General features: G+C 43.2%; 1 protein-coding gene across 1 annotated transcript; it reads right to left on the bottom strand.

The window, feature by feature from the left end:
• On the bottom strand, positions 7,117-11,126 carry GPHB5 (glycoprotein hormone beta 5). The gene is made up of 2 exons (XM_005685954.1): positions 10,923-11,126; positions 7,117-7,305 (listed from the first exon to the last, which is right to left on the bottom strand). The coding sequence occupies exons 1-2, from the start codon at positions 11,124-11,126 to the stop codon at positions 7,117-7,119; spliced, it is 393 nt and encodes a 130-aa protein (XP_005686011.1).

Here is an 11,697-nt window from a genome sequence, read left to right as displayed (position 1 = left end):
GAGGTTTGAGTGAAATTACGGAACATTAGTTCCTTTTGGTTCGTCTCGAAGGTGGCTCAGATTTTGTTCATGCTGAAATTTGCCACCAATTTCAGCTGGACTTTCTCATTAACTAATGTTTATGTTTCAGTGGGGAGATATTTTAACATTAGCATCCTCAGCTTGCTCAAATAGGAGCTAAAAGCTGAGCAAAATCTTCCTCTTAAAGCCATTTCCAACATATTTGAAAATGCTGGATGTCATCATTCCGCTCAGTAAAATCGGTCCCTCGAAATATTTTAGTTTTGATATACGGATGCCAAGAGGGTAATGGAAGATGGGGGTTCAGAACAGCCTAGAAGCTTAGAGCACCTTCCTTCAAGGGTGCACCTCTCCATGTATTGATAACCTCTGCATGAGCAACAGAGTGAGGTCAAGGAAGTGTGGTCTGTTCATGTATTTCCTATGCAAAGAACTGGGAACCTCACAGGATTAAATTTCCATTTCAATTGTATAATTTTGTATGTGTACTTCATGGAGGCAATGACTATTAATAATTCATCAGTATCCTTTATTGTATATATAGAGAGTTTATTGTAGGCTTCCCAGGTAAGCACTGTGGTGAAGAATCCACCTCCCAAGCAGGAGGTGCAAATTTGATCCCTGGGTCAGGAAGACCCCCTGAAGGAGGAAATAACAACCAATGCTAGTATTCTTGCCTGGAAAATCCCTCGGACAGAGGAGCCTGGCAAGCTACAGTCCTTGGAATTAGAAAAGAGTTGGACACGACTTAGTAACTAAACAACAAGAGATTGTGAATAAATGTTCTTTCAAGTTAAGTCATTCATTATTTATGATTTAGGGATAGTTATATTTATTCCTTGCTGGTAACCATACCTTGAGCATCACCAAAAAAAAAAAATTACAGTTATCGTCTTGGTAATATATTGATGCGTGAGTGCATGCTAAGTTGCTTCAGTGGTGTCCAACTCCTTGCGACCCTATGGACTGTAGCCCACAAGGCTCCTCTGTCCGTGGGATTCTCCAAGCAAGAATACTGAAGTGGGTTGCCATTCCCTCCTCCAGAGGATCTTCCGACCCAGAGATCAAGCCCACGTTGATATTTTTTGTTAAAGCAAAATGTTTTTTTCTCTTTTGGAGAAGGGTGTGTGTGTGTTTGGGGGTATGAATGACTTTCCAGAAGCCCTGATGGTCCACAGTCAAGGTCAAAGCATATAATTGATCTTGTGTATCAGGAAGCCTTTTTTTTTTTTTTAAACTCGATTACTCAGTATGCTAAAGAACTACAGTCAGAGGAACTTAGAGTCAAAAATAAAGCCAAAGAGTTTAGGAAACGTTTACTTTTCTCCTGCTAATGAGGACCTGGAACAGAGACTCGAATAATCCCTCTAAACTCCTTAACGTTGGAACAGGTCTCTACTTCCACCAGCGGTTACAGTGCTGTGCACCTGCTCCGCTTCCTCTCATCCTTTTTCCATTTCTTTCCTCTGTTTTCAGACATCACCTACCTCCTCAGAGGTCTTTAGCCTCCCCTTCAGATACTCCAGGACCACAACAACCAGCCACTGAGCCTTTTAGATCTCCCTGTCCACGATTCCCAACAACCCTGTTCATTAAAACAAAGGAAGATCAGTGTAAAAGAAAATGCCAGAAGATTCATTTCACCAATAAGGAGCAAACTGTTTCTCTAGTAGAAATTTTCATCAGCAAATAAAATTTTTAGAATTTTCCAAAGAATCCCTTTAAAGTTACTTCTTCATAAGTTGCTTTAACATGTTGAAGAAAACCAAAACGTTACATATTATTTTTAAGAAAATGTCTCGTGAATGAAAAAGATAATCAGTCCTCTTGGAAAACTTGATGAAATGCAATTATTTTTTATTAGATGTACAGTTTATTTACCATCTCAGAAATGTTTTTTATTATATTAAAACCTAATTAATTTGAAGAGTTGAGTCGCTACAGCAGAATATGGTGCTTTTGTGGTGGCTCATTCATTTCCTGATCAGGGGAAGAAGGAAAATGCAAATTCAATCAGCACAACTAATAAGCCCAGAAGTAGAATGTGTTGTGAGCATTTACATTCTCCATTGAAAAACACTCTTATGGGGAAAAACAAAATCTAGGAAATTCCCCTTCTCCTTACCTTTTGTTAGTTGCAAAATAAACGTGTCTCCAAGAGTAAGGAGCTGCTGCGAGTCAGTTTTGTCTAGAGCCCCTCCCCCACCAATAGGCATGGACCACCATCTCTGCCAGCATTCACACTGCCTGGGAGACGAGCCGAGGGCATACCACCGTCATCTCTACAGCAGTCTCTTTGAATTTCCCTTTGAGGCTCTGCTCCTTTTCTCTCTCGGTCTCTCCTGTTATAAACTTCGGTTTGAGTTATAGCAAAGCACTATCTTGCTAGAGGTTATAAAGGAAACTAGAGAAAAACTACAGTCTCCATAAAACAACCCAAGCTTGCACTGAGCTACCTCCAGGAGAGACAGCAGACATGCTAATCAATGGTGAGAGAGAGTCTGACATCAATAAACTCAAAGACTTCTCCAGGCGAGAACAACTCAGGAGGAACACTCCAAAAAGCCATCGTGCTCCAATGGAAAGAATTTGGTTCTGGGTCAGAAAAACCTGGCATGTGCTGCCAATCAGCTGTCTGATCTTCGGGAGGTTACTTGACCTCTCTGAGCTTTGGTTTCATCATCTGTAAAATGGCGATGGCATTAACAATGCTTCGGCAATAACAATGCCTATGAGCACAGTTACACAAGGTTACAAAGAATTAATATAAAGGGTCCTGCCCTACTGTATAGCGTGTGGAACTCTGCTCAATATTATGTGGAAGGCTAAATGGAAGAGGAGTTTGGAGGAGAATAGATACATGTGTATGTATGGCTAAGTTCCTTCACTGTTCATCTGAAACTATTACATTGTTTCTTTATCAGCTATACCCCAATAAAAATTAAAAGTTTAAATATATATATATAAAGGGTCCTGTTTATAATTAAAAAATCCATAAATGGTAGCAATATTTATATCTGTACTTCCAAACATAATGCTTTGCACAAAATTAGAATTCATAAAAACTTGTGGAAGCGAAGGAGGGAGAAAAAGAGAATGACAAAGAGGGACACAGGAAAAGGAAAGAGGAGATTTGAAAAAAAATCAAGTTTATCACTGACTGACATTTTCCTCCTTTTCATTAATAACATTTCTGATTATAATAAATATTTACCGTAGAAGCTGTTGGAGCACCACGGACTGGGAACACCGTGGACTCCTCTCCAGCACCGCAGATCCTGCGGCTCAGAACCCTCCTCCTGTTAAGGCAATTACGTCCCCCTCGCCTCTGGCAGCTACATGTCCCCACCAGGTCTCTGCTGTTCCAGGCCCCTCTCACCTCTGCTGAGACCAGGAGCCCCAGTTTCTCCTGCCCATCAACCCTGGTCTACAAGGACAGCCACTATTGAGCTTTTCTGTGTTGCAGAAGCCCCTCACTAGTGCCTTCCTCATCGCTTTAATGAAGGGAGGATCTTCTGAACTCTCCAGGTGAACATATCAGAGCCCCTCTCTGAGGCTTTAGTCCTCAAATACTCTGCCAGGATAATCTGGCACCTTCTCTTCATTCATGTAAGCCACCATTTCCCCCAAGATTTAGGGAGCCAGCCCAAACACACACTGGAATGAAATCCAGGTGCCCTAGTGAAGATGCTAGTCCTGAGTCATGGGAGAATGCCCAAGAAGCTCTTCTTGAAGTGAGAAAGTGTTAGTCGCTCAGTTGTGTCCAAATCTTTGTGACCCCATGGACTTTAGCTCACCAGGCTCTTCTGTCCATGGAATTCTCCAGGCAGGAGCACTGGAATGGGCAGTCATTCCCTTCTCCAGGGGATCTTCCTGACCTAAGGATCAAACCCAGGTCTCCTGCATTGCAGGTGGACTCTTTACCACTGAGGCACCGGGAATATACAGGCCTATATTCTGCCACCCTCTCCTTCCTCCCATCTGACACCCTCAAGATCCATTCCAAAGCACATTTCCCTGATCCCTCTCTGCTTTAGTCAAGCCCCGAGGTTCCTTCAATGGAAAATCTCATTCCTCCCACCAGAGGGAATGTCCTTCCCCAGCCGGGTCACCCTGAGTCTTGACCCTAATTATCCACGTAGGGGTTGCGGGTGGTATGTAAAGCAGCCTCCTCAGATGGGGCCTCAACCTGGTCTCCAAGCACCAGGAAGTTGGCCTCCTCTAGGAAGAAGGAACAGCCTTTTTGGTGAGGAAGCCTCAAGCTCATCCAGGGGTTGTCCCCAAAGCAGTCTCTGTGACCCGCTACTTCCCTGGGAGGAACTTAAGGACAGGAGATTGCCAGGGTGAGAGACTCAGCCTTTCTGATGATTCAACTCATCAGTTCAACTTATCCGATTAGGCCTGAGGCCTGGTTTTCAGCACCTTCTGCCCTCCATCTTCAGGAGAAGAGAATCTCTTCAAATGTGTCTTTCATGCCAAGCCCCAAGTACTTTGATTGCACTTAACAACCAATCAATCCCTACAGTCCTGATCATTACCATGCTTCCCATATCTCTCAGATGTTGATGTTGTATTAACCCATACATACCTTTCCACACTCACCCCAAACCAATTCATCACAGCAGAGTCTTAGCAATTGTGTTGCTATAGCACCTCCTACGGCTCTTGAGGCCAGCATTACTACCTATGGCATTCTGGCTAAAGTTCCCAAAGATACCTCTGGGGATTTTATCCATTGGCCCCCTTAGGTTCACTCCCCACCTTTCTCCAACCTGCTTCTTGGGGTGGCCAGCATTTATGAGCTGAACCAATGGGCTCCCCAATTCTCTGCCTTCCCATTTGCAGATCAGGGCACAGGAGCAGAGTGAGGCTGGAGTATTTGCTAACCACCTTCCTCCCTCCCAGGCCTCATATTGGTAGTGGCCACATCCTCCTACGAAAAACCACAACCCCTGTCAAAGAATCCCTCTCCTACAGTTCTCTTTGAGATCTGAAAATCACTCTTTCTCCTGGTCCTCCAGCCTAGGCTGCCCGCAGCTTCACCCAATTGTTTGAGAGTGTCTCACCACCCGCTAGTTGGTTTCCTTAATTCTGTCTTCATATTTGTAAACAGCCTCTTCATTTAATTCTCCTCAATATCCCACTGTAGTATATTATTTGTTTCCCACCAGGACCCTTACAGATGCTGAATGCTCAGTCATGTCCAACTCTCTGCCACCCCATAGACTGTAGTCCACAAGGCTCCTCTGTCCATGGGATTTTCCAGGCAAGAAAGGGTTGCCATTTCCTTCTCCAGGGGATCTTCCCGACCCAGGGATTGAACCCAAGTATCTTGCATCTCCTGCACTGGCAGATGGATTCTTTACCACTGTACCACCTGCTACAGTCACTTTTTCTCAAATTCTGGCAAGCCCTTACTACTTCCACTTCCCCCCACCAAGGTTCTTTTAGAAGCAGCTCTTTCTCCCAGAAACTCCTGATGGAAGTTCTGAAGGATTGGTTGAAAACTTCTGAGTGGTGCCATCCAGTCTTATCCCTAATCCCCTTCCTCCACCCCAGTGGAGGCGGCAGGCACTCATACTTTTCACTTTAGAGTGACCCTCTTGTCTACTAACAGATCTGAAGGTTGGGTGGATTTTGCTCGTGCCCTTTGTTCTAGGATATCCACCTCAGCATCCCAATCCTAGACCATCAATCCTAGCATTTGCTTCACTGTTTTCATGGAGACTCATTGATTCCTCATTCAAGGAGGACCCCTGATTCCTAGTGATGAAATGCCAGGGATGAGAATACAGATTGAGCCACCTTTGGGACTCATGGTACCCTGTCATCTGTCTGTATTCCTTACTGAATATGACATCCTAAATGTACAAGTAAAAATAACCTTGCAATTCATTTTAAGTGTGATTGTTGTTATAATTCCAAGTATATTAAAGACAAAAGAGACTTTTTGGAAAGTTTTCATGAACTCAAAAGACAGAGGAAATGCTTTATTGTCATTAACATAGATCTTCCCAATGCACTGTGAAAAAGGAAGGAGGTTCATTTCAACCCCCAAAATGTCAGAACTAAAGACACCTGCATAACATTAGAGTGTTTTAAAAAAAAAAAAAAAAAGTCACAGAGAATCAGCTGCTGTAAGATTTTAGAGAGGGCAAGAGCTAGACAATCACAGACTTTTTCCTCTGAGTCAGCAGTGCAGTTTTACCCCTACAAACACAGAACACTGTTGAGTTTAAAAAACTACAATTTAAAATATACTCTTTGGTAAAGAATATTTGTGACTCTGATAATCTGGGACATAGCTTTGGGGAAGTACCATTTGAGTCTAAATGCATAAGTTTAGTTTCATAAATTTTTGAAATCAAGTGATAGCTCTGATTACATATTTTTTCTGAGTTAGTTGTTTGTTTTTAATCACAAAAGAGTCTCTTTACCAAGGATCTAAAAGGGACTTCGGGAATTTTTCTTGGGAAAAGAATCCCCTAAATCCAGACACCTTTCAATTTGAGCTACTGTTGCCCTCCCTTTTTTAATCTGAGCAGTCTCTATATCTCGTGTTGGTAATCCCTCAGTTAAAAGGAAAAGAAAGTTCTAAGGGAGCTTGCAATTGGATGTTCTTGGAGGGCATGAGGACTAAAGCATTGGTTTTTATTAATTCTTGGCACTTTGATCATAAATCTACTTGGAGACCAGTCATTAAATAAGACATGAGAATTTAAAGGCTTTTCTAGCCCCATTTCCTAATTATGCCCAAAGCATTTAAAATATTGGCTTACTATAAATCCATATTGGAGGTGGGTTATGATATATGAGTTATGTTCTGAGACTCAAGGTAAAGAAAATTTAATTTGTAGTGGGTGAACCAGAGAAATTATGTCAGGGAAGGCACAAATACTGATTTGCATTTTTAGCATAAATATGCTGCCTCAGCCTTGTGCCTGAGCTGGGCAGAAGGGAGATGTTTAGCCTCCTGCATAGGTGGGGTCAAAATTAAACAGTCCTTGAATTCAGGGGTATAGCTGCTCATGCTGCCCATGCAGGTGTATCCGTGAGCCTGGCGCCCTCCAGCTGTGTCTGCAGGTCACACCAGCTTCAGATGGTCTCACACTCCGTGGTGGCAGTGGAGCAGGCCCCGCAGTCACAGCGGACCGCCACAGGGTAGCTGTAGAAGGGGTCGACTCCAGGGGCACAGTTGGGCAGCTTGACCGTCACCTGTCTGGTCTCGTTGTAGGTACAGACTCGGTGATGGGCTTCGATGTAGGGGGGTTCCAAAATGGGCTTCTGTCCCCACAGGCAGAAAACAGAAAACCCGTTAGAACATACCATCCGGGTTCATTTTCTCGGTACCACTTATCACTATGAGAGATTAGCTTGTTATTTATTTCTTTACTTGTTAATTCCTTTACTTGTTTCCCTTCCAGTAGAAAGCAAATTCAACAACCACCTGTTGAATCAATAAAAGAAAAACAGAGCAAGGCAGATTCCTTAGTGCCCTATGCACATCTCAAACCCTGCAGTCAGACCTATTAAGCTTGAATCCCTGATCTGCCACTTGTTGGAGACCTTGGAAAATCAGTTTCTTCATCTGTAAAACAAAATACCTACTTTCCCAGCATTGTTGTGGAGATAAGGTAAGATGGTAGATGACTAGCACCAAGTAAGGTTCAGTAAGTATAATCTATTGTTCTTATCAGAGCAATTACAAGAGTAAGAAAGTAGTATAAAAATAACAACTAGCAAGCTTTCAGAGGACAACACTTTCATTTGTCCCAGGCAAATGAAATACGTTTAGTGGAGGTCCAGGATGCAGATCTTACATGCATGTCATGGGAATATGGCTTTGCCTTCAATGAGGACCATGTAGAAGAGTTAAGTTCAATATCAACTTCTTCCTACTATTTCTCAGATAATGTTTTATCCTTTCTCACTTTGCTTCATGTCCTCTTATCTTCAGTAATCTGGAATCCCAGGCAATATTGCCAAATAAAACTGTAGCCCACCAGGCTCCTCCCTCCATGGGATTCTCCAGGCAAGAATACTGGAGTGGGTTGCCATTTCCTTCTCCAGGGGATCTTCCCGACCCAGGGATCGAACCCAGGTCTCCCGCATTGCAGGCAGATGCTTTAACCTCTGAGCCACCAGGAAAGCCCTAAATAAAATACAGGATACCCAGTAAAATCTGAGTTTCAAATAAACAACAATTTTTAGTATAAGTATGTCCCAAATATTGCATGGGATAGACTTATACCAAAATGAAAAAAAAAAAAAAGGTTGTTTATGTGACATTCAAATGTAACTGGCATCCTGGCTTGATTGGTTTGGTTATTTGCTAATTCTAGCTACCCTAAACCTAGGCCACGAGCAAAGGCTATTTTCAGCAATAGTTCCACCTTCAGAGTAAATCCAGCCACTGTGTCATCATGAATATCCTTATTTTCAGACATGCTCCCCAGTTAAATTTACCAAAAATAAGTGCTTTATCAGTCAGAAACTTTCAGATTGTGGGGGAAATAAACCTCATTCTTTTATTTACTTTCTAGACATAGCCTCCATTTTCATACCACAATAAAGGCATACATAAAAGCTGCCTGACATTAAGGAGACTCCTGCTCTGTAATAGTCTCAGTGCTTCCGTTTCCCCAGTGAGAGCACAGTCTCTGACCTCCTGTGGGTGACCACTACCCAGTTAAAGCCATTCGTTGATTTATAAAGGGAAAAGAAGATGTGTTCAATTAAAGGGAAATTGTAGTTTGAGATTTTAGCCCAGAAAGAGCTCCAAATAGCCCCGACAAGGCTGTGAGCAGGGGAGGGCACTGCCAGGCCACGCCTTGAACACAAGAAAGTTTCTCACATAAGTTTGAGGTCATGTGACAGCCACAGTATCTGCAACAAATGAATTTTCATTTGTTATTATGTCTCAAGCCCCCAAATGATGGGAAAATGAAGCTAACTTGGTGGAGTTGTTTCACTTAAGTTACAGGTTTCATTACCATAATCCAATTCCAATCATAGGGCCATAACTTTATCCAAATGATAACAGGTTGCTCTCTGAGTCCCTGAATAGAAGGATATTTTTCCTAATGGCAGTGTCCTTTCATAGTGCTCATGGACTTCTAGCTTAGTGTTAGTCACTCAGTTGTGTCCGATTCTTTGTGACCCCATGGACTGTAGCCCACCAGACTCCTTTGTCCATAGAATTCTCCAGGCAAGAATATTGGAGTGGGTAGCCATTCTGTTCTCCAGGAGATCTTCCCAACACAGGGCTTGAACCCAAGACTCCTGCATTACAGGCAGATTCTTCCAGCTGAGCCACCAGGCTTCTAAATGGGCTCAGTTTGATGAGAAGATGTATAACTCCAGGAAGGGATTCATCCCTTTTAATTCAACATTTATTGAATGCCTTGCTTATACATGTCTTTTAACAAGAGTTGTGAAAGGCACAAGAATGAACCTCTCCACTCAAAAAACTTAAAAAGTAATGTGTGGTGGAGAAGGAAATAAGATGAAAAAGGTAGATGATGGTCATGGGCTGAACAGAGAGTCAGAAAAGGCTTAGAGGGGTTGGTTCTGGAGACAGGCACCAAGGAATAAATGTGAGCAGGAATATGAGAAAACGACCAAAAGTAAGATTTCATGAGGAATACTGAATAAAACCTTTAAAATCTAGTCTCTTAGGCAGAGCTAATAATATGTGCAGTGCCTGGGAAAATAGGCAGATGGCATATTGCTGAGGACCTTAAAAGTTAGTTACTGAATTTGCAGCAGTGGGTGATCATTAAAGGTTTTGGAGCCAGGGTGACAAAATCAGAGCTAGTACTTCATTAGGAACCAAGTCAGGCCCTAGTGGGCAGAGGCAGCAGTCACTATATGGTGTGATCCTACGGGGCACTGAAAGGTACTCTGTCTCCTCACCCCTCAAACATCTCCTCCTCTCAGCCTAATAGCATTCTAACTTTGATCGAGATTTTTATCCCATTTGAAATGTACAGTCTCTGAAAAAGCTGGATATAATTGTATATAAAGAGCCTTAATAGACCTGTCAATGATGATCCCTGAGGGACCCAGGAATGACTCTAGGGGAACAGAAGACAGCAGGGCTGAAGTTAAGGCACTGAAGGAGGGGCTGAGGACACGCCCTCACCTGCTGCTTAGCTTAGGGCCTTACTTGGTAACTGGCTGGCATTTTAAAGGGGGAGGAACACAGGGAAGAGTTTGGGTTATAAGCGTGAACCAGGAGTTTATCCCGAACTTTCCACTGACTCCCTGCATGACTCTGCAGTCAGCTACCAACTGAATTCTTGCATTTCATCTGTAAAATGGGCAGAAAAACAGCACATCTTGGCCTCCCAGAGATGATCCCCAAGTAGACAGACACCATGTCAATCAAATTATTAATTTTATCAATGCCCTTCATTAGAAGGGCAATATCATACTTCTTTCAGATTATTTTTGGAAGATTCCAAGTAGTTGTTTTTTGTTTATTTGTTTAACCCATAACAAAGTATAGACACCCCAGCTCTATCTCGTTTCATTAAGAACTTTAGTACTTCAGCTTCCCTGGTGGTGCAGTGGTTAAGAATCTGCCTTGCAATGTATGGGACACAGGTTTTATCTCAGGTCTGGAAAGATCCCACATGCTTCAGGCAACTGAGCCCGAGTACCACAGCTACTAAGTATGCACCGTGGGCCCCTAGTCCTCAACAAGAGAAGCCACCGCAGTGAAGCCCCACACCAGAACTAGAGTGGTCCCTTCTCTCCACAAGTAGGGAGAGCCAGCACACAGCAATGAAGACTCAGCGCAACCAAAAATAAAGAAATATTTTTTTTTTAAGTGAGTACTTTAGAATCAGTCCAAGCGACATGAAGGCATTGCCACCAGAGCCTCTTTTGGGACTCACCTCCCAGGTTTCACAGCGGCCCCAGCAGGCATCCGTGGTGATCCGAAGGCCCCTGCAGCCCGGCTTCTTGGCCAGGAAAGTAAACTCCCTCACTGCACAGCCCACAAATGTGCGCAGGTCCCCACTGGAGGTGCTGATGACACAGCCACAGCCAGCCAGGAGCAGGAGGGCCATGGGGCCAAGGAAAATGCACACCAGCCTCATGCTGCTCCTCCGAGAGGAAAAGGAAGGAGAATGCATTAATGGATCTAGCTACCTCCATCGATGCAATAGACATGAACTTGGGCAAACTTCAGGAGATGGTGAGGGACAGGGAGGCCTGGTGTGCTGCAGTCCATGGGGTCGCGAATAGTCGGACACAACCAGGCCACTGAACAACAATGAAAACAACCTCAATGGATAATGTGTTTGTCACTATCAACGGGACATTGCCCTTAGAATTTCAGGTCACTAGACACTCAACCCTTCAAGGGTATCCTAAGGCTTTTCCTTATGGTATCCCAACTGCTGGATTTGTGCATTAAAGAAGTTTGTTCCAATAATCTCTTCAGAATGAATACAGAATATGACTAACACCAAAAGTTATCCATATCCTAACATAATACATGAACACACACGAATTATTTTTATTCAGATCCAAGGTATTTGGTATCATGCTATATGCTTCACTCGAAATTATATTTCCAATGTCATGGATGAGAAATGGAGAGGGGTAGATAAATAATAACTGCATGCCCCATATGTATTGTTACTAACCCAACCCAGTACAAAGCCA

This window comes from Capra hircus, chromosome 10, assembly GCF_001704415.2.
Source record: "Capra hircus breed San Clemente chromosome 10, ASM170441v1, whole genome shotgun sequence".
In the NCBI taxonomy this organism is placed as follows: Eukaryota; Metazoa; Chordata; class Mammalia; order Artiodactyla; family Bovidae; genus Capra; species Capra hircus.
Note: the sequence above shows the minus strand (reverse complement) of the source record. Positions and strands in the feature narration are given on the sequence as shown.